The sequence below is a fragment of the Cottoperca gobio genome, chromosome 8 (assembly GCF_900634415.1).
Source record: "Cottoperca gobio chromosome 8, fCotGob3.1, whole genome shotgun sequence".
Classification (NCBI taxonomy): Eukaryota; Metazoa; Chordata; class Actinopteri; order Perciformes; family Bovichtidae; genus Cottoperca; species Cottoperca gobio.
Window position 1 is genome coordinate 20017603 of NC_041362.1, and position 23885 is coordinate 20041487.

General features: G+C 41.6%; 2 protein-coding genes across 2 annotated transcripts in view; both read right to left on the reverse strand.

Annotated features, from left to right (window-relative positions):
• tanc2a (tetratricopeptide repeat, ankyrin repeat and coiled-coil containing 2a) overlaps positions 1 to 3339 on the reverse strand; it is a 50784-nt gene extending 47445 nt beyond the window's left edge. Inside the window, exon 1 of the mRNA XM_029437281.1 lies at positions 3040 to 3339. The gene's annotated coding sequence lies outside the window, so the exon portion shown is untranslated. The remainder of the gene's footprint in view (positions 1 to 3039) is intronic.
• An 8435-nt stretch (positions 3340 to 11774) lies between these two features.
• LOC115011850 (synaptic vesicular amine transporter-like) lies at positions 11775 to 23553 on the reverse strand. The gene is made up of 16 exons (XM_029437093.1): positions 23550 to 23553; positions 23236 to 23337; positions 21615 to 21936; positions 21474 to 21532; positions 18793 to 18876; positions 18559 to 18651; positions 17160 to 17249; positions 17025 to 17068; positions 16516 to 16576; positions 15944 to 16039; positions 15573 to 15654; positions 15410 to 15461; positions 14388 to 14451; positions 14186 to 14305; positions 13370 to 13503; positions 11775 to 12080 (listed from the first exon to the last, which is right to left on the reverse strand). The coding sequence occupies exons 1-16, from the start codon at positions 23551 to 23553 to the stop codon at positions 11775 to 11777; spliced, it is 1713 nt and encodes a 570-aa protein (XP_029292953.1).
• Between the last annotated feature and the right edge of the window lie 332 nt (positions 23554 to 23885).

Here is a 23885-nt window from a genome sequence, read left to right on the forward strand (position 1 = left end):
AGTCAGGCTCTAACCCTTTAGTCAGGCTCTTACCCTTTAGTCAGGCTCCAACCCTTTAGTCAGGCTCTAACACTTTAGTCAGGTTCTAACCCTTTAGTCAGGCTCCAACACTTTAGTCTGGCTCTAACACTTACATCAGGCTCTAACACTTTGGTCAGGCACCAACACTTTGGTCAGGTTCTAACACTTTGGTCAGGCTCTAACACTTTAGTCAGGCTCTAACCCTTTAGTCAGGCTCTAACACTTTGGTCAGGCTCTAACACTTTGGTCAGGTTCTAACCCTTTAGTCAGGCTCCAACACTTTAGTCTGGCTCTAACACTTACGTCAGGCTTTAACACTTACGTCAGACTCTAACACTTACGTCAGGCTCTAACCCTTTAGTCAGGCTCCAATGCCTTAGTCAGGCTCTAACATTTTGGTCAAGCTCTAACCCTTTGGTCAGGCTCTAACCCTTTGGTCAGGCTCTAACCCTTTGGTCAGGCTCTAACACTTTGGTCAGGCTCTAACACTTTAGTCAGGCACCGAGAAGGTGACAGGACAGGACTCGTTTTTCGAAAGTACCGCAATAACCGTAGTGCCCGGGAGTACTGTAAGGCTATGAGACTAAAATATATTTGCGACGCAGTAAACTCATTATCGTTGTGTCCAGGGGACATCAAATCTGTGTTGAAAGCGGCAGGAGAGTTAGTTACCGTTAGCTGTTAGCAGCCAGTTGAGCGAGGTTCCATAGAGTTGCACTATGGTGCCATCATGCTCTGTTCAGTAAAAATGAATAATGGGCAAAAGGTAAATTATAACGGTATCAAGTTCAAATGTAGTCTTGTAAAACATATTTTGTGGCGAAACACTTAAATTAATACAGCTTTCTCAGAAATATAGAACAGATATTAAACAGGGAATTATGACCTGTTTAACTTTCTAACAAAAGCCAGTATGCAAACGGTAATAACGTTTTTTTTTACATTGGTATCGAATTGGATTTCACTGGTAATGGTATCGACTTCTACAATTTTGGTAAAAAATTCCAATTGTGCCTGTAACCATTTTCACTGCCACAGGCCTGCTCAGGCCTCCAAACTGCTGAATGCCAGCTACAAAAACGATATGCCACATATGACCCTATGATAGGTACATTACCCTCTGCAATATTGAAATCTCCAGAAGATCAGGCCGTCCACAAATCTATTCTTAGTCTTGTCATATGGAAAATGATACAACTGCATTATATCACGCACTTCCCATTTCCGAGACTTTCTTCCCACAGGAAGTCAGAATGATGAACTGTGCACACACAGGCACTTCACACTAACACTAGGGATTATTTTCTAGTAGTTATCACACTATTTTGTTATACATATCCTATCACTTATTTTTAACATGCTGGGGTTGGGAGTGAATAAGGTTTGGAAAAATTAATTTTAGAATGTGAAAGTATAAAGTGTCAGAATTAATACAGAATTTGTGTATTGAGCGAAACATTGGCACTAAACAAAGTCCTTATGTTTTGTATTCCTTTAATTAACACTAGTGATGCCGTGTGAGTGATCTCATTAACCTAATGGCTGACATGGTGGGGGGGGGGGCTTTTAATCAGAGCAGTGTTAAACCCAGACTATGAACTACAGGGTTAGGCAGATTAACATTGGCGTTCGCCCGTCTGCATGGTCACTGTCTAGGAAGAGCTGGTCGGATTCAAAATATGAAAAAAATAATCTAACTTGGTCACTTCTGCACAATACTTTTTATTGCATAGCCTACTTATTCCACATGTTGGTCAGTGGCTTCTAAACGGAGAGCAAGAGAAACAAGTAGGCACAAAGCGAAGAAATGGCCTCAAAAAGACCTCATTATCGGTGATCGGATGGGTCAATAATGCTTCCTGCGATCGGCCCAGAAATCGTGATTGGAGTACCCGTATAGAACGTCAGTCGAAGACAAGACAGTATCGAAAATATCTATATATATTTTATTTTATATATTTGATGCTAGCTAGCTAGCAAGGTAGATAGATCAATAGAATCAATACTGCCTGAACAGCCATTACACACACTCAGAGACAGCAGAATGATAGAGATTAATAATGGACATAGTATTTTGAGAGATAATCCCGTCATTGCCACACAAAGGATTTTTGTTTCCTGCCAAAACAACTGTTAACCACCAGCTGGTGGTTAACAGCCCATTTACAAGCAGTGGAAATTAGAAATGTGACAAAAATATGGGAGAAGACGGGGCAGAAACGAAAAGGGGGGACAGCGAGAGAAGGGCGGGAAAAGTCAAATCCTTTTACCAAACACACAGTTCCTCCTGAGGGTTATCTGTTCCAGCCTACAACAACACTCCTTTTACTTTAGTCTGTATTGTTATATTCTACTTTGTTCCACTAGTATAACCACTATGATGTGCTGGTGTCTAACATCTACCAGTGAAATGATCAAAAACAGTGTCAGCTGCAGGTTGTATCATACAGCGGTACCTGTAGATGGAAATATGTTAATTGATATAATATGATAATTAAGGTTAAGATATGATTTTAAAGTGATGTACTGTCAACACAATATATCTCCAGTAACTACAGTTATTTAAATGTTAAGGTCACACCATTATCAACAATTATAATGAACAACAATAAAAATTCTTAGAATATTAATATTATTAAAAATAATAATAATAACAATAATGATAGTAATAACAATAATAAAAACATTAGGTCTGAAGAATTAGTATTAGGATCATCATTATTAATATTATTATATTATATATACATAATATATGTTATTGATTTATTTTATATAATGGCTGTGCTGGTAGAATATGAGAGCCTCCACAAATACACACACACACACACACACACACACCATCTTACTACATCTATCTCTCTTCGCTCCCACACACACACACACACACACACACACACACACACACACACACACAAGCAAACCATCTTACTACATCTATCTCTCCTCGCTCCCACACACACACACACACACACACACACACACACACACACACACACACAGGAAATACAATAAACCTACCTTGACTGTTTTTTTCCCTCAAATCCCTGGCGATAAGAATAACGTCAGACCGATAATAGGTCGGTCACGGTCGGGTTAATATAAAGCCCTCGGTGTGTACTCCTCCGTACAATCCCCGGTATAAACCAACGGAGTCGTTGTGCGTGAGGCGGATTCCCACACTTCCCAATTCCCCATTGATTACCGGTTATTCTTATCTCCTTATCAATAGACGGGTGGTGATGTTAGGACCATCATTCTCCTTTCTCCGGTGAGCACGAGCTGACGTTTGAAGAGCTCCGGTGGCACGAGTCTCCTCCGGTCGACGGGAGGTGATGCATTATTCACGAGAGGGGCGTGGCTAACAAGCTCAATGTGCTTATATTCACGCGCGCGCGTGTGTGTGTTTGTGTTTGTGTGTGCGTGTGAGCATGCACGTGCGTGCTTGCGTGTGTGTCTGTGTGTGTGTGTTCCAGACAACAGAATTCCTGGCTACAGTTGAACCAGCAGCTGTCAAGATGAAGCGGTCATGAAACGAGGACCTCTAGTGCAGAGGTCTTCAACAAGGGGTCCGCGACCCCTAGGGGGTCCGTGGAGGTACTGCAGGGGGGTCGCGAAGAATTTGGTTCATTATACAACTGTTAATATTTTTTTAATTTGTAGCCTACTTTTTTTTCCAACCAGTTGTTTTTCCATGTAAATGTCTTTAAAATGTCTTTAAATACACATTAACATGAATCCAACATATTGTAGCATAACAGATAAATGGATCAGGGTCAGGCACAGTGACATGCGGTGAAGTTCACTGACTCTTTCAGAGTCAGATTTACAAATATATGAACCCAACTGAGTAGCTTATTCACCATTTTCTTTGCAGCATGAACATTGACTACTGGTTATTTTTCATATCTCATATAAGAATTCTTTATACACACACAAAGTTAAGGTACATATTTGGCCAAAAAAACCTGTTACATTCATAGCGGCTCAGAGAGGTATTTGCTCTGCACTCTCCATAGCTGATGGTTTGATTAATTTTAATACAGACTGCACTATTAACAAAATAATATTTTATTTAAGGACAACATTTTGTTTTTAATTCAAATATTGGATTGTTTTCTCTTAGTCAGATCACATTTTCAATAAAATTGTGGTCTTACTTTTACTTGTAAATGAAGTCACAAGAATCTCCATCACTTTTTTGTAAATGTCCTCCTTATCTTCTTTTAGTTTTAAAAGTCTCCCCGTCTCAATGGAGATTATTGCCAGGGATGAAAGTCATCCTTGATCAGTTCTATTCCGACTGTATGTTTTGAGTCTTTTCAGTCACAGTCGCAGAAAAAAACTAAACTAAACAGTGCTACAGTGCACCTGACTCTGACGTTAGCTAGCTTGTTGGCGCTTACCATCTCTAGTAGCAACACAAACCTGTGGGCTCATGTGCGCCCTCTTCAGCCTCACTTGGTGTCTTCTCACTGTGGTTTTATGTCACATCAGCAAGACTAAATATGTTACACACATACATTACATACATTAAATAGACTATGGAAAATCAGGACACATAATAAAAGCGTCTGTAAAACATGCCAAATGCATGCGCTCAACCTAGTTTAGCATAGACCAGTGGACAAATATACATTTATATTTTTTTTATTTTTTGTTTTGTTTTTTACTATTCATGATGACAGGGGCTCTGCCTCCCCTGCCTCCCCTGACCGCACGTCCCTGGTCAGACGTCACTAGTGTGGGAGTATGTATGCCATCCACAGATGGGTTGAGAATTCACTGTCCCTTCTACATGTATGTTTAAAATAAAAACATGAATCTGTGAATTATTGTAATAGTTCAGTGTTGTATGCAAGATGTATGTTTCAAAATGGCAGTGGCACGGCCACCCTGTATCTTGCACATGTTTAAAATAAAAACATGAATATATGAACCCGTGTATTAATTGAATAGCTTAGTATTAAATGCACAATTACAGGGTAGCCATGTCTATACATGGCACTAGGCCCAGTTTAATGTAAAACACCATTTTATACAAAATATATAATAGGGGGTCCCTGCTCCATCTCTCCATCAGTGTTGGGATCTTTGGCCTGAAAACCATTGAAGACCCCTGCTGTAGGCTATATGTATTATGTGTGAAAAAAGTCTGGTGATATTCTATATCTATATTATTCAACAACAACTTTTATGAAAAGACCAATACCGAAAATGAATGTATCCTCCTAACAAGTAGGCTATTGTGTGTGTATCTAAAGCCTGATATATCTTCTTTAAGATAACTTTTAAAAGGCCTATTAAAATTTCGTACAGTCATATCAAATGTCTTATTTTGTCCAACTAAGTCTTAAACCCAAAGATTTGTCACGTTACTAGAATATTAAGGGAAACAATTACTCAATGATCAAAATAGTTGCAGATTATTTTTCTGTTCATTGTCTAATTGATTAATAGCTGTCTTTCCTTCATCACCATTACTTATTCAACAAAACTTAAAATCCTTTCTTCCTGCAGCGGTTAGACTGTACAATCAAAACTCGGGGAGCCCCTTCAGTGTATGTTCAACCTGAGCTTGCGGCTGGGGAGGGTCCCAGTACTCTGGAAGACTTCATGTCTCATCCCTGTCCCCAAAAACAAACACCCTAGGGAGCCAGATGACATCCGGCCGGTTGCACTGACATCACACAGCTGTTGCTCCATCACCTTGACCCCAGGTCCACAATGCACAATATCCTCTGCAGTTCGCATACCAGGCAAAGGTGGGCGTGGATGACTCCATCCTCTATCTGTTACACAGGGCTTACTCTCATCTGGACAAGGGGAGTGGCGCGGTGAGAATTATGTTCTTTGATTTTTTCAGCGCCATTAACACCATCCAGCCCCTACTCATGAGAGATAAGCTGACAGAGATGAGGGTGGACTCACATCTGGTGAGATGGATTACGGACTACTTTACAGAGAGACCACAGTACGTCAGGCTGAAAGGCTGCACTTCTGACACTGTGGTCAGCAGCACTGGAGCACCACAGGGCACGGTACTCTCCCCTGTCTTGTTCACCCTCTACACCTCTGACTTCCAGCACAACTCTGAGCTCTGCCACATGCAGAAATACTCAGATGACACTGTGATCATCGGCTGTGTCAGGAATGGACAAGAGGGGGAGTACAGGAGCCTGGTGAAGGACTTTGTGAGGTGGTCCAAGTCGAACCATCTGCAGCTGAACACCTCCAAGACCAAGGAGATGGTGGTAGACTTCCAAAGGATCAGGCCAAACCTGCAACCTGTTTCCATCGAGGGGGTCGACGTGGAGGTGATCAGGACCTACAAATATCTGGGGCTGCAGCTGGACGACACGCTGGACTGGACTGCAAATATGGACACTCTTCACAAGAAAGGGCAGAGTCGTCTGTATTGTTTCTGATAAGGCTGGGGTCCTTCATAATTTGCAAAAAAAATGCTGTGGTGGCCAGTGCTCTCTTCTATGCTGTTGGGGAGGAAGCAACAAGAAGAGGGACGCTGGGCGGCTGGATAGACTGGTGAGGAGGGCTGGCTCTGTAGTGGGCACAGAGCTGGACTCCCTGGTGACAGTAGCAGAGAGAAGGACCTTGGATAAACAACACCCACCACCTTCTGCACAGCACATTCACCAGGCAGAGGAACGTGTTCAGCGGCAGACTGCTGTCCCTGTCCTGCTCCACAGACAGGCTCAAGATCTCTTTTGTCCCCCTGGCCATAAGACTGTACAACTCCTCTCGGTGATGGCTGGGGGATTCAAACAATTCAAACACTTCAAATCATAAAACAGAAACAGTGGTCAATGGTGCAGTGGACTTTTGTAATTGTTTACAACAACCTGTATTTTTACGGTTGGAGGGAGGGGGGGCAGATGTGTAATGTTATATGTTATATGTCTTTTAAGGTAGTGGATGCATAAATTTCCCTCGGGATGAATAAAGTATCTATCTATCACCACGACCCCTGGTAGACCACCACACCAAGAACAGACTATTCCATCACTATTGTGCAAATATCACTGCCATGTGCAATATTCACTTTTACAACTTTTTATCAACCACTTTGTACTTTTTATTTTATTCTATTTTATTCTATTTAATTATTGTGTACTCGCCACTTATACTTCATATGTTATTTTGCTGTAACAAGGTACATTTCCCCGTTGTGGGATTAATAAAGGATTTCTGATTGTGATTGTGATTCTTTCATACATTATTGGTAAGATTCAACCTTTAAAGTCAGCAATGCAGTTTAGCTTCAGCTTTTCAACATCCAGCATTCACACTACAATTTCTTCAGAAATTGCCTTCTCTAGTTGGTAATCAGTCTGCTAATGTCAGGATCCTGATATCTTGTTACATAGCTTGGTGACTTTCCATTTGCACAATTAAAAAATGTATCTAAGTGAATTGTTTGCTTTACATTAGTCACAAGAGGATGCGTAACCTGTAGGTATGCAGTGGTCCATGGAGGTTAGGATTCTATTTCCGGGTTGGAGAAGGGTTGATTCCATCCATCCAACTATCGTCTACCGCTTATCCGGGGTCAGGTCGCGATGGCAGCAGTTCCAGTAAGGAACCCCAATCTTCCCTTCTCCAGGCCACATCCTCCAGCTCCGACTGGGGGATCCCGAGGCGTTCTCAGGTCAGTGAGGAACTGGCCTGGACGTGCCTGGACCACCTCCCTAGGGAGTCGCCCAGGTGGTATCCTTACTAGATGCCCGAACCACCTCAACTGGCTCCTTTCAACGTAAAGGAGCAGCAGCTCTACTCTGAGTCTCTCACGGATGGCTGAGCTTCTCACCCTATCTCTAAGGGAGACGCCAGCCACCCGTCTGAGAAAACCCATTTCGGCCACTTGTACTCGTGATCTCGTTCTTTCGGTCATGACCCTGCCTTCATGACCATAGGTGAGGGTAGGAACGAAGATCGACCAGTAGATTGAAAGCTTTGCCTTGTGGCTCAGCTCTATTTTTGTCACAACGGTGCGGTAAAGCGACTGCAGTACCGCCCCTCACTCGCGAACAAGACCCCTAGGTACTTCTTCACTTGGGGTAAGGGCTCATTCCCTAGCCGGAGTAGGCAATCCACCGGTTTCCTGCTGAGAGCCATGGCCTCAGATTTTGAGGTGCTGATCCTCATCCCAACCGCTTCACACTCAGCTGCGAACCGATCCAGTGGCTGCTGAAGGTCACAGACCGATGATGCCATAAGGACCACATCATCTGCAAAGAGCAGCGATGAGATCCTCAGGCCACCGAACTGCAACCCCTCTCCTCCACGACTACGCCTCGATATCCTGTCCATGAAAATCACGAACAGGATTGGTGATAAAGCGCAGCCCTGGGAACGAGTCCGACTTACTGTCGAGTATCCGGACACAACTCTCGCTTTGGGCGTACAGGGATTGGATAGCCCTCAGAAGTGACCCCCTCACCCCATACTCCCGCAGCACCTCCCACAGTATCACCCGGGGGACCCGGTCATACACCTCCTCCAGATCCACAAAGCACATGTAGACCGGATAGGCGTACTCCCAGGCCCCCTCCAGGATCCTTGCGAGAGTGAAGAGTTGGTCCGTTGTTCCACGACCAGGATGGAATCCGCATTGTTCCTCTTCAATCAGCGGTTCGACTATCGGCCGAACCCTCCTTTCCAGTACCTTGGAGTAGACTTTACCAGGGAGGTTGAGAAGTGTGATACCCCGGTCTGCCACCCCCTAGGTACTGTCCTAGAATTCCCAGGGCTGTCTTGGTTGACATGCCTCGTCAACATTGCGTGGAATTGTGGGTGGTTCGGGCATCTAGTAAGGATGCCACCTGGCCGCCTCCCTAGGGAGGTGTTCCAGGCACGTCCAGCTGGGAAGAGACCCCGGGGAAGACCCAGGACTTGGTGGAGGAATTATATCTCCTCACTGGCCTGGGAACGCCTCGGGATCCCCCAGTTGGAGCTGGTGGATGTGGTCCGGAGAAGAGACGTTTGGGGTTCCTTGAATAAGTGGTAGACGATGGATGGATGGATGGTTTGTTTAATGTTGTACAAGAGTGAGTACTGCCAACCTCTACTATCAAAGATTTCCAAAATCCTTCATTTCCGCTGTCCTCCCGTTTAAATATTTTCCCGTAATTATCCCGTATTTTTAACCTTTTTTAAAATACAAATAGGCCTAATTTAATTTAATTGTAATTTAGTGTACAGTGGTAAAGTGGCCTGTAAAGTTTAGCTGAAAAACGTTATCTGCCAGTAAACAAACAGAAGAAGAAAACAGGAACAATAACACAGAATATACATATATATGGATGAGAGTCACAGTGAACGGGAGATAGATGGAGACGCAGTTGTACCTGCCAAAAAAGTTAAAACTTTATGCAAGTACCTGGCCAAATGGGAGGAGATCTTTCCTTATTTAATAAAAAGCAGAGTCGAGTAAACTCATTTGTAAACTTTTTGCCCAATAATGCCAAATATAAACGGCCTCCCCCAGCTTTAAGGTTAGCCTGATTGAAGTCTTCAGCAACAATAGGCAAAGCATCAGGATTACCGGTCTGTATACATGGGATATACTGTATAAAGCTGAGCGAATGTGACGTTACTTTAAGTTTTTAGTATGTCTCTGTCCAAGAATATGCTGTGTACCAAGATCTTCTCTGGCCAGATTTGTGTTGTAATATATTCAAGTAAGGACAACTGGGTCTAGTCAAGTTATTCTAATCTTAGTGAAGATTGACCTGAAGTACTAGTTTTCCACATCACAAGGTGTGGAAAAAATATAGTAAACAAAGAGTAGGATCCAACTTAATGGTAATATTTAAACATTTGTCAGCTAATATGCTGATAAATGCAACTGTATCGTTACGTTTATATTTATATTCTGAGCAGAAATGTTTACATTAAACCCCCCCAAAAAAACATTGTGGATAAAGATGGTGTATTTTTTCAAAACTAAATATCATCTCTGTAAAACTGGTTTAATGCTCTCAGGCAGAAATTGTACTGTAGGTGATTATATAACAAATCACAAATTTCATTTTAATTTGGGAGAAAAGTTTCCTATGGTGGATTACAGATGCAGTGAAATTAATTTACATGTCAAAATATTCACAATAGGCCTGTCAAACTGACCAATCGCTGACAGATGTTAAATGCCTACATTTGCTCGGACATGTATTGAGCCATTGTCCAACAGAAGTGTTACCAGATCATTAATAGATGTTGTAAGTGTGAGAAAGGTTTAAGAAGTGCCATGTCTCAGCTGTCACAACAGGGTAAATGTGTGTTCTTTCAAAGCCTCCAACCCGGCCTCTCCGCCGACTTCCTGAGCGGCTCGGCCTGCCTCCAGCCCGGCCTCTCCATCGGCCTCCTGAGCGACCTCGCCCGCTTCGCCGGCCTCCTGCCTGGCCTCCAGAGCAGCGGCCTCCTTGTTTCCTGCATGGACAGCCATACCCTTTTCCCAGGTCGATAATTGTGAGCAGGGATCTGTCGACGATCCGCCATCCTCTTGTATCAAGCCAAGTGTCATGATCTTGGTTTCTGTTTCCTGTTTTATTTTTAAATGTTCCCTTCCCCTTGTGTCATGTCTGGTATTACTTCCTGCCCTTGTGTTTTCTGCCTTTCTCCCCAGGTGTGTCTCGTTCCCTTCATTAGTTTCCTCCTGTGTATTTGCCTTTCTCTCCCAGCTGTGTCTCGTTCCCTCATTTAGTGTCTGTGTATATATCCCTGTCTGTCTCAGTGTTCTTTGTCAGATTGTGATTCATGTTACGTGTTTTTTTTACCTGCCCATGTCTGCCTGTATCTGCATGTTTGTGTTTGTGTTTGTGTTGTGTTGTGTTGTGTTTGTGTTTGTGTTTGTGTTTGTGTTCTGCTCAGCTCAGCTCAGCTCAGCCTGTTCGTGTTCTGCTCAGCCTGTTCGTGTCCTGCTTGTCCCCTGATTGGTTTGTGTTGTTTTGTTACTTTGTATTTCTGTATGTTTATTAGCTTTTGTTAATAAAACTCTCTTTTTGGTTGACATCATCATCCATTGTACTGCATTTGGGCTCCTCACCTTCACCAAACCGTGACCGTACAATCCGACCAAATATGGACCCAGCAGTGCTTGACGACGAGGATTATCTGAGTCTTTATGTCAAGATAATATGTATTTTGCGGGAATGGAAAGAGGCCGCATGTGGAAGAGACCAGCAGGCCCTTCTTCAAGAGGCCCGCAGAGAGGTAGCAAAGAAGCCCTGGTTGAGGAGTCTTCTGCCTGAGGTACTCAGGGATTTCCTCAACCTTGCCGATCGGTATGCCTTTCCATCAGCACCTCCGTCTCCCTGCCACCTCTGCAGACCCCGGCTGTCTCCCTGCCGCCTCTACAGACCCCGGCCATCTCCCTGCCGCCTCTACAGACCCCGACCGTCTCCCTGCCACCTCTGCAGACCCCGGCCGTCTCCTCACCGCCGCTGCAGACCCAGGCCGTCTCTCTGCTGTTTCCCCAGCTGCCCCTCGAGGCCCCAGCTGTTTCCCAGCTGCCCTTCGAGGCCCCAGCTGTTCCCCAGCTGCCCCTCGAGGCCCTAGTCCCTGTTCCTGCTGTTGGGACGCGACAATCCCCTGTTTCTGCTGCCAGTCCGCAACAACCCCCGTTTTCTGCTGTTGTGCCGCGACAGCCTCAAGTTCCTGCTGCCGGGCCGCGACAGAACCCAGTTCCTGCTGCCGGGCCGTGACAGAACCCAGTTCCTGCTGCCGGGCCGTGACAGAACTCAGTTCCTGCTGCCGGGCCTCGACAGAACCCAGTTACTGTTGCCGGGCCGCAACAGCCTCCGGTTTCCGCTGTTGGGCCGCGACACCCTCCCGTTCCTGCTGCCGGGCCACAACAGCCCCCCGTTTCTGCTGCCGATCCTCCTGCTCCAGCCCCTGACCCATTTCTGGGTACTCGCCTGGCCTTCGGGGGGCCTCTGTCCAGAGGGCTTCCAGGCTTCTGAGGAGGAGATCTGGCCGTTCAGACCGCCATAATGTCTGTTCTCAGAACCCAGTTCCTGTTGCCGGGCCTCGACAGAACCCAGTTCCTGCTGCCGGACCGCAACAGCCCCCTGTTTCCGCTGTTGGGCTGCGACAGCCTCCAGCTTCTGCTGCCGGACCTCCGCAGACTCCAGTTCCCGCTGCCGGACCTCCGCAGACTCCAGTTCCCGCTGCCGGACCTCCGCAGACTCCAGTTCCCGCTGCCGGACCTCCGCAGACCTCCGCAGACTCCAGTTCCCGCTGCCGGATCTCTGCTGACATCCGCCCCAGCTGTTCCCCAGCTGTCCCTCGATACCCCAGACCCTGTGCTCACTCTGTCCCTCGATACCCCAGACCCTGTGCTCACTCTGTCCCTCGATACCCCAGACCCTGTGCTCACTCTGTCCCTCGATACCCCAGACCCTGTGCTCACTCTGTCCCTCGATACCCCAGACCCTGTGCTCACGCTGTCCCTCGATACCCCAGTCCCTGTGATCCCTCTGTCCCTCGAGACCCCAGCCCCTGTGACCACTCCGTCGGCCTCCAGCCCGACATTTAGACATCATCCAAAAAACAAACCACACGAGTGAAGAAATTTCATTGTCATACTTTTTCAAATGTATGTGTTGTACTGCAAGTCTGTGTTACATGTTTTAGAATTTCTTATATTCTATGTGGTGCTGCTTTCTTTGCCACAGGAAGCAAGGATTTTTAATATCAGTAAGGCCCTTTCATAGTTAATAAAATTATTAATATTTTTTATTATGCAAGTGCTTTGCTGCTATTTAACAAATGAAATACAAATTTCATTTTTCTTCCCAACATGTTTGTGGTCAAAAAAAAAAAAGTTTTAGCAGGCAAGGAAAAAAGGGTTCAGTGCTGGCAAAAACTGACCAAACTAATCTTTTGTACAGATTTTTTTTTCTTTTATTCTTTTACATTTTATTGATTCTTATAGGGAGACAGTTACCAAATACAAATAACCCACAGCAGCATGGCACATCTATAGAAATGGTCATATAGGGCAAAGGTGTACACAGAGGTGTATCCTGAAGATCCTGCTGGTGTGTGTTGCTAATGAATTTCACGAACATCTGAGTGAAGTTCCATGGTTGTTTTCCATACCAAGAAACTGAGATGGAAAGAAATACTTGAAATGTGATTCAATTCAGTTTGAAGTTCTCAGGCTGAGCTCCTTTAATTTCCTTTCAGTATCAACTGGAACACAAGACAAAACAGTTAATGACAGATTTCAAATTGGTAAATACTGTATTAACACCCAAGCTAAATAAGTTTAAAATTTACTTTTTTAAGCAATTATTACTGTTGAATGTATAACAAATGTGTTTTTTCTCACCAAATTTTCCTCCCGCCGAGGTGGACTGAAAAGGAAGATACAGAGTGGAGCGAAGATTATGTTTACTGTTCCATGTATGGCCATGAGCCAGGGGAAGCCAATCGATGCCACTATAGGACCTGCAATAGCTGGACCTTTGGACAGAAGAGACAAAGTTGCTGAGCCTCTGCTCTCCACTCCGACACACATCTCTCTGGGTCTGTTAGTAAATAGTCACTCAACAAATTGGACCATTCTTACATTTGGAGAGCAGATGGAATATGTTTATTTAAGATGACTTGATATTCACTTTTTTGTAAAATAAATAAATAATAATTGTACTGTGAGCTATGAATGTAAGACTAATTAAGAGTAATTTTACTTCAAATCCATTCTATTTGTTGTATATAGCGTAGAAGGGTTATAGAGGGGGGCGTTGAGGGTAGGCCATTTTCCAAAACCTTAGAAAAACTCCCTAATTTTCCCAGCCTAATGTTGGCAGTGTCTGTAATTTAACTGATATGCTGGACAGATTGTAAAGCCCCCCAAAGGATAAAATGTGTAATTTGTGATATTGGGCAATATAAATAAAATTTGATTGATAGATTTAGTGATAACACGTTACATTTCTATGTTAAAACCTGTGCAGCTAACGTTAGTGGAATACAGCGTTAACGCTTCTATGCTACCCTAGCTACTGAAGGTAAACTGATTGTATACAAATGCAGCTAGACTGGCTTTGTCAAAAGCTAACAAACTCCACCCACTAGCACCTATAAAGGCTGTAAAACCACAAGTTACAGGGAGCTGACAGGGACAACAGACTACCAGGCTTACCTAAAGAGAATCCAATGCAGACTGCGACATCAGCAATAGCATAAACTGTACCATATACTGGCACATATCTCAGATCTACCAAGTAACCCATGAGAGGCATTATTGAGGAGTCCACTGTGCCTGGTAGAAACAAAAAGATCATTGATTATTTCAACCAACAAGTAATATATTAGTTTAACAGCAAATATAAGTCATGACTTACCAACTGAAAAGCCAAGAAATGCATTCAGAACAAGCACATGATAGATGTTCTTGGAAAATCCAAACTGAAATATAAAGAAAGTGTAAAATATCATGGATTGAACCCTGACAAGATCTGAGACAAACGTGTGTATACATTCATCATTCACATTTGATTTGTTTGACACTTTACTTGGTTTAGATTACAGCCTGGAAATTACAATGTAATTATTGAGTACATACAGGGGGTCAATACAATACTTACTGAGGGGTTAGGGGATAATGGGGTAACACCTTTGTGTATAAGAGGATCCCTAGAATAAGAAATAAGTCATACTATTACCTATTTATTTATTATGGAGTACATTACTATTATTACCGGGTAACAAACCAGGAAAGAAGGGTAATAGTGTTGATATTGCAATTAAATTAGTTTATAAAACTATGATATATTTACAAAAATACTTAAAATACTTAAACATTTAAATATAATATTTTATACTTTAAAATATGGAATACTTAACAAAACTTCAGTCGAACCCAGGGAGGAAGGGTGTACCTCTATAACAGTGGCTATATGAAAAAGTGGTCCCGTTTTTACTCCGTTTTGACAGGTAATAAATCAGAATGACAAAGTAATTTCAAAGTAAATATTGGATATGTGGCTATTAAATAAAGCGATGTCTTGATCATCCCATTTTCCACGTAATTAAAAACTAAATATTGGATATGCAATAATAAGTAGCATTACTTATACCAGTATAATTATACAGTAGAGCATAAGTCTTCAACAGGGGGTCCGCGCTGGTACTGCAGGGGGGTCGTAAAATTGTTTGTGGATAAAGCAACAAAAAAAAAAAGTTTATTTCATTTTTAAAAATATTTATTTGTTGTTGATAAAACATTTTTTTGTTTTACGCATTCACATTCCCTCCTCCGCTGTGTTTTGCGAAGGGCAGGACTTCGGTCAGGGACAGAGTAAATAATTACACTGTATTTGGGGGCTGTAATCTAAAGCTTTAACACTTAATCAATGAGACTCACACAAATGGTGGTGACTCCCGTCAGGATCATTCCGATACAAGCACATAGCCAACTATGAGAAGAGATTAACAACATAGTAAAAGCAGCGTTGGTGTATTTGGTACCAAAACCATGAAGACACTTAAACTTAGGTTAATTTGCTTTTAGACTCAGATCAATATACCTTGCACTGTGTTTTTGTGACAGGCGACCAAAGATGTGGGATGCAATGAGGTAGGATATGCTGTCTGGCAAGAAGACTGTGCCTGACACAAAGACACCGTGAGATAGAGTAAGACAGCAACAGAAAAAAATACAACTACTGATCAACATCAACAGCAACATTTAACATTTAAACAGACCATTTAAATCACTGCAGATGCTCTCCATGTGTTCACATCATGAGTTCAGAATATTGGCAGCATTAATGTATCGCTTATTATTTTCAAAATTGTCATAATCTTTGTGTATCTAAATTGGTTTAATTCAATGGCAGAATTTAACTAATTGTGCAATGTACAAAGTGTATACATATAATAGGTTTGTCTTGAATACCTAGCTGCCATTTGCTAGCACACATTGTCTTCATCATCCAGATAGGAAGGGCTGTCTCTACTGTGGCAATAACCAGAGTCGTGAAACATATGGCTCCTGGAAAAGAAGAGTCAATATAATAAATATTGAGTTTACAATAATGTCATTTAGTATTCTCCCAATGCTCATGAGCAACACAAACATGTTATTGCTTGCTTTTCTTGGTACTAAAACAAAGTATAGTGAGCTTTTTAGCTAAATGTAGCAACAAAAGTGGAAGCTAGTTAGCCTAGCTTGCTTACGCTTGCATTACATTCTGTCCACATTATTTTAAACCTGCATAAACTTGTTTTGGCCACATGGGGGCAGTTGAAACAAGTTGTTAAGGGAAAACTAAGCTTTATTTCCACTAATGGAGGAGTGGAGCACTTAAAGACAGACAATTTTTGTCGAGGTGAAATAACATTGAGTTTGTTATTGGAAAACCAGGCACAGTCAATATGTGTCTGTGATGTGAGTGCTCAGAGCATACCAGATGACATCACACTGTATTGTATATGTATAACATTGGCCATTTCTATTATTCATAATACCAGCGGCAATGAGAATATATGGATCCTTCAAGAGAGTCAGCAGTGAAGTCCCTTTTTCCATCTGTATAAAAGCATAATACATATTAACAGTTTGAATAATGAAGTTTGTAATTAGCTTTTACATTTTAAATTAAATGATACTGAAATTAGTGACTTACTGTTATTTCAACAACATTACCAAGGCTCACCAGAATCTTTTTTAAATGTGCTTGTTTTTCAGTTATTTTCATCAATATTTTATTTTACCCTCTTATAATGTTTCTATAGTTTATGTTGAATTGGTTTGTCATTGCATTAATTTTTATTTCCACAGTTGATAGGTAGAAATAAAAAGACAAACAATTAAAAATTGTATTTATGTAGAAAATTTAACAGAATATTAAAATGTTCTGTTATTGATTAAAAAAGAATACGGAAGGTGGTACACAGAACCTAAAAGGGGTCAATGTTTGAAATTCAAAACACAGGTTTTCAGTAAAGTATTCCCTTTAACTAATATGTCACTGTACCTCTGTTCGCATCAGCCATGGTTTAAAGATGAGGGCATGTAAACCTGTGTGTGGATGGTGAAACAGACAGTCTGACTTACAAACAACAGCACATACAACTGGACGTTTCATCTTATGTACGACATTCAATAGTACCTCCACCCAACACAGCGATGACAGCCAGGACCAGGAATGGAGCCATCTTCCCCACAAACTGATACATCAAACTGCCAAATGGAGCACCAGCTTCAGCATATGAAAAAAATTATAATTGATAGGTTGCAGTGAAAAAGTTAAACATTGGAGTAAAAGCATGGTGTAGAAAGTAGTAAAAACATCCTTCAGTTAGATGTATAGGATTCAAACGTCCATGCTGACAAGATAAGAGCAAAAAATAAATGTTACTTATGGCAGCCATTTTTTAAATATCCATCCATCGATAGGGTGTTTTATTGACTTTGTGGGAAATGTTGCAAATCAATAAGCAGGGATACTTTTTTGACAGTAATGTTTATCATCAGAGAAAATTTGTTTAGAAAATTTGAACTGAGCCATGATGGTTTTTAAAATCTGACTTTTAAGAATAAAAAAGATCACTTATATCAGGGATTCTCAATGGGGGCACTTTGTAGTTCTCTCCTCACCTTTCCTCTGCTTTGTCTCTGACTGGACGTGTGCGCACGGAGGAGGAGAGAATGTGAATGCACAAAGCAGCAACGCAGTAGACACGGAAACGTGCACATAAATAAGATAAATAACATAAGCGTTTATTTAATAAAATAGCACCTGTTCAATATGAAAAGTGAGTTTCAATTTGGTGCTATATATTTATATAAAATAAAACACGGAGTTCCATTGGGGGTGCAGCGCCTCAGACTTGTTCCTTTGTTGGCTGCTCGTTTATTGTTGGAACACTCAAGAGTACAAATTGTTTTGCATTTCTGAGGCTGCTGTGTCTAACACCAATTAAAGTGTGAATGTCTGACCTGTTTCTGATTGGCTGCAGTCTATGGCACAGATTAAAGTTTGAATCTCAAACTTCTTACCATTGTATTTGTTTAACACTCCTGAATAAAATGTCTTTATTTGCTCCCTGGATACATGGTGTATCAGGGCAATTGAAGGTAAAAACAACAACAACAAAATATTTTAATAATATAAAATGTATTATTATTTAGAAATGTTATTATGCAACTTCAATCTCAGAGAATTTGAGTTTTTATAATAACATAATATAGCAGTCTAATGATAGAAACATAATATAAGAATTTAAATAGAAAATTTATATAATAAATATGTAATATAAATACTACATACTAAGATAATAATCATAATAATACAAACAGAATAATAATCAACATTAAAATATATTAATACATTATATGATAGGGTCACATTTTTAAGCCGTATCAAACATCACTCATTCTCATATTATAATAGTTATTTGTTGCTATAAATGTATTTTTTGACATATAATTAAGCAGCTCATCAACAATCAGCACTTCTTTCCATCATTTTTGAGTGTGCACCTGGAAGCTGTCTGTATAATACCTACCTATCAATCCTAAGGCCAGACCACTGAACGATATACCTATTGCACGCCCTCTCTCTTCGTCATCTTTATACACATCAGCCAGCACAGTCATTCCTGCAAAACAGAAGTAGTCCTCATATAAAAAGAATAGTATTAAAAATAACTGAGTGGAATATGTTCATGGTATTTTTTGCAAATGTCATTGAATATGACCATGAAAGTCCATTTTTTTTTTTCAGTAAATAAATATCTGACCTGTCACAGACAAGCAGGACCCACCCACACCTTGCACCGATCTGGCCAGCAGCAGTAAGAAGTAGCTAGATGAAAAGGCAAACACTTCCAAGAAAAAAGAACATAAAGATTTAGATTGATAATTAATAAAGAAATACCTGCAAAACATACATACAAGACATCAAGTGTCATCTTCCTCAATGAAAACAAGACAAGATATTTATTGATCAAAAAAATTCATAACAAAAATTAAATCAGCAACAATAAATAGACAAAAGAACAAATAACTGTTTTAGTGCAAATTCTTAGGACTACAGTCTACACCAGTGTTTCTCAAACTTTTTCAGACCAAGGACCATTTAACCAATAATAAAACACTCACGGACCACCTGACTTGATATCCAAAAACAATAGGGGGGGTGCTGTCAGAGCTCCGTATGAGGGGGGGGGGGGCTCCATACAAGGGGGTGCTGCTGTCTAGATTGGACCACTACCGGTAACTCAACACTCTACACGTGTGTCATGTCCTGGCTCCTTGTCTAAATTGTGGACTAACTGGCGGACCGCGGTCCAAGTACAGACCCAGACGCCGACCTATCCGGACCCGGACATATAATCAATTCATTATTAAGGGATTTTCAATTTTGACGGGCCTGCTTCTATTTTAATCGGAGCAGCTTTTCTCGTTTTTACAGCACTGGTTTAGCGGTTCAGGAACACAGACCAATTACATGCGAATTAAGCCAGCCCACGTGATGCTCAGCCAATCAAATCTGTGCATTCCAGGCGACAAACATTGCGACTCTGAATACAGACAGATGAGGTGAGAGGCGAGTGACAGACGGAAATCGATTAGACGAGTTAGCGAGACAGGGAGAGAAACACAGACGAAGAGACGAGCGAACCAGAGACAGGGAGGGAAAAATAACTACACATGGCACTCTCTCAGAAGACAAAAGTGGACAGTGAAAACAGTGGCAATGTGAAACGCCACTATGAGACAAAACACAAAGGTTTTGACCAAACAAACCCACTCAAATCTGAACTGAAATAAGCAGTCTCAGAGCCCAATATGATCAATGCAGCAGGATCCTGACCCATGCATTCACTGCCCAACAACCTGTTCATGTTACTTGGATTTTGGGTCAAGACAAAAAAACATTTACTGATAGAGGGGCTGTCAAGGAGTGCATGAGTGCAGGAGCTGAAACCTTACTTGAGGGAAAACAAAAATTAAGTTAAATTACTTTATTTTAAGATGCACGATTTTTCAAAAGCTATTATTTTCTCAATTTAATTTTTAGATGCAGCCCGAGAAGAACATTATACATATCTACAGTATTATATATATCTATATAGTTCAATGTTAAGTGACAATAAATATTGTCTAAATGTTTGTAAATGGTACTTTCTTTATTAGATTTGACAGTCAGTTGTTGATGACGTGCAGACGTTGATACAGCTACTAGGCTACTTCAATATATATCACACTAATTCATAACGCAAGCTAAACATAATGATGTTACGGACCTTTGCTTGAGGACAGTTTCTCTAACTGGACCTCTTTGAATTTTAGTTGAATACCCCTGCACTACAGGATCCCGCCAGCTCTGCTCTCCCATCGTGACATCCTCAAACGACCCAGATATCGACATCGTGGATCACGTCGGAAATTTCAGTACACCAAACACAGCAGCAACACAAACATTCACTCTTTCTGATCAACTGAGTCCCACCCCTCCTCGCACCGCAACCTGTGCTGTCAATCACAGTGTGTTATCGACCCTTCACAAAGCGGCCACCTATGCGCCACTCGACTATTTAAAACTTGTTCTTTTCAATATAAGATAACTCACCAGCAAGGCCTTTCTGGTTTATGAGTTCATTATTGACAAAAACCTTGACTTCTTGCGCCTCACTGAGACCTGGCAACAACCAAATGACTTCTCCCACCTTAATGAAGCTGTCCCACCTGGCTTCGCCTTCTTTGCACCTCTCATAAAGAATTTCACCCGCACTACTTTTTTCCACCTGCGCAACATCTCCAGACTCCGCCCGTCCCTGTCCCAATCCAGTACAGAAGTCTTGGTCCACGCATTTGTTACATCCTGGATCGACTACTGCAATGCTGTTCTCTCTGGCCTTCCCACCAAACTGCTCAACCGACTTCAAATCATCCAAAACTCCGCTGCCCGGATCACTTCCTGCATCAAATCCTCTGAACACATCACCCCCATTCTCCTGAAACTACACTGGCTCCCTGTTCAATCCTAGATCGACTACAAAAACCTTCTGCTCACCTACAAAGCCCTCCACAAACTTGCCCCCACTACCTGATTGACTCTTTCAGGAGTATACCCCCTCCCACTCCCTCCGCTCATCCTCAGCTGGTCTACTGACAATCCCCACATCATGCCTCAGCACCATGGGCCACCTCAAAACTCACGTGTTCAAACTGGCCTACTCTCTGTAGTTTCCATCATTCTGTGCCCTCCACCCCGTTATCTATTTTGTCTTCTTAAAGTGTCTGCACTATATCTCAGGTTTTGTTTGTCTGCTCTCCCTATCAATGTTCTGCTGTTTTTATCTCTTGTATGCTTCTAAAGGCCATTCACAATGTTCTGTAAAGAAGACTAGAAAGGCTCTAAATAAATGCAAGTCCATTTACCATTTGTCTGAATGCATTCTAATGCAATACTTACAGGTGCTTGCAAAGATGATTATGCAGAAACCGGCACACATTGGGATGTGGTATCCAATCCTGTGCAATATAAAGTAGTGAAAACTGAGTCATGTGTTTTTGAGCTTGATCTGCCTATTTCCCACGGATCATAGTCACTCACCTGTTAGTAAGTTGCCCAATGAAGGGGTTAATGATAAGCTGTACGATGGACTTGGAGGCCAACAGCAGTCCTACTTTGATGTTTAATCCGTCCAGCTGAGCTTCTGAATAAGAGCAGTTTGACTCAGGGAATTTCTGGGCCACGGTGGGATCACTGGACAGAGCTGGGTTCTGGTGTGGAGGTGAAATTGTGGACCCCAAAATCACTCGTCTGTCACTGAATGACTGGATGACGGAAGTATTGACTATTAAGTCAGTGCTGTTCCCATAAGTAGCTGTGGTAGACTGGTCAGTGCTGGACAGGTAACTTGGAAGGATTGGCACTGTCAACAAAATAAAAGCACAAGAAAATCTTAATCTCATATTTTAAACCTGATTTGTTGTCTACAGCAGAATGTCCAAAAATGACATGCACTGTTATTTTTGAAAAAAGATCTGTCTTCTTTTGTTCTAATTAAATTGTTGAGTTTATGTATAGGTAGGTACTCTTTTATTCCTAAACCCACCATTTTACATGCATAGCCAGTTCAGTTAGCTTACAAAATTATTTTGTTTGCTGTGTTTTTAGCCAGGGCAAGAAATAATATCAAATATATTGTATTACAGATATATGAAGGACTTTTAGAAGTACTGATTTGAGTACACATGTCATTAGGAAATAAAAACCCTCTCCACTCTTCAAAATCAAAAAGAATCCATCAATAACAATAAGTGATTGTAGGAGGGAAATACTAAATCCTTAACTTATGTGCTGAACTAAAAGTAAGCATATTTCATTTCAAATGTATTCAAGTATTCAAGAACGAGATCACGGGTACAAGCGGCCGAAATGGGTTTTCTCAGACGGGTGGCTGGCGTCTCCCTTAGGGATAGGGTGAGAAGCTCAGCCATCCGTGAGAGACTCGGAGTAGAGCCGCTGCTTCTTTACGTTGAAAGGAGCCAGTTGAGGTGGTTCAGCATCTAGTAAGGATGCCACCTGGGCGCCTCCCTAGGGAGGTGTTCCAGGCACGTCCAGCTGGGAGGAGACCCCGGGGAAGACCCAGGACTCGGTGGAGAGATTATATCTCCTCACTGACCTGGGAACGCCTCGGGATCCCCCAGTCGGAGCTGGAGGATGTGGCCCGGAGAAGGGAAGATTGGGGTTCCTTACTGGAGCTGCTGCCCCCGCGACCCGATCCCGGATAAGTGGTAGACGATGGATGGATGGATGGATGGATGTATTCAAGTATCAAAAATAGTATTCATGCAGAAAAAATGGTCCCTGTTAGTATCTATTATAAATGATCTTATTGCATGTTATCTGATGCATTAATGTGTAAGACACATTTTACTGTTGAAAGATGTATGTTAGTTGAGTTGGACTAGTTATATATTACCATATTACATGGTTGGGTCATTTATTCTATAACAATTTAACATATTATATATCACATTTTGCATGTCACTTCTTAAGCTGTAAATTAACTTGTAACTTCAGTTGTCGGATACATGGAGTGCATATATTATTTTTCCTTGAATTGTAGCTCAAGTGAAGTGCAATTAACTCAAACTCGTACTGTACTTAGAGTGTACTTAGCCACTTTTCACTACTGGTTGGTGAAGTGCTGTATGTTTGAACCTACCAACCATCGACATCAGCATATTATCCAGAAACAAGGCAATAAACACAATAACCAGGACCATCTTCTTCAGCTGGGCTTCCTGTCTCAGCCAGGTTAGTAAATCTAGATTACACAGTAAACATATACATTATTTGTTTTTGTATTTAGCGTACAGTAAGTCTAGTTTACACAGCAATCGTATATATAAATATATAATGTATGTTCAGCATGAATAAACATCCAACAATCTGTAATAAAAAAATTCAAAATCAAATAAGAATAACTTAGAATTGATCTATTTGTGTATATAAGAGAATATTGTAATTTAAACTTACCCATATTTTCAGTTTTTTACAGGGAGTAGAGAAGCAGCCTCCTGCAAGGTGTGATCAGCTTGCACTGTTGACAGTCTGACAGCAAACAGAAAGCAGGAACAGTAAATGTATTACTAAGGCTTAACCTTATCCTGTTCAGTTAAAAACATTATTTACAAAATGTTCGTGTTGCTTTTGCTTTGTTTTTGTTGAAGGACATGACATGTTGAAGGACGTCATAATATATTGACATTAAAATAACATGGGGTCACGATTTTTTTCAAGTCTGCGTTAACATATAAAGCAACGACCAGATTGCATCACTCAAACTCCTTCAACAAGATGTTGTAGATGTCT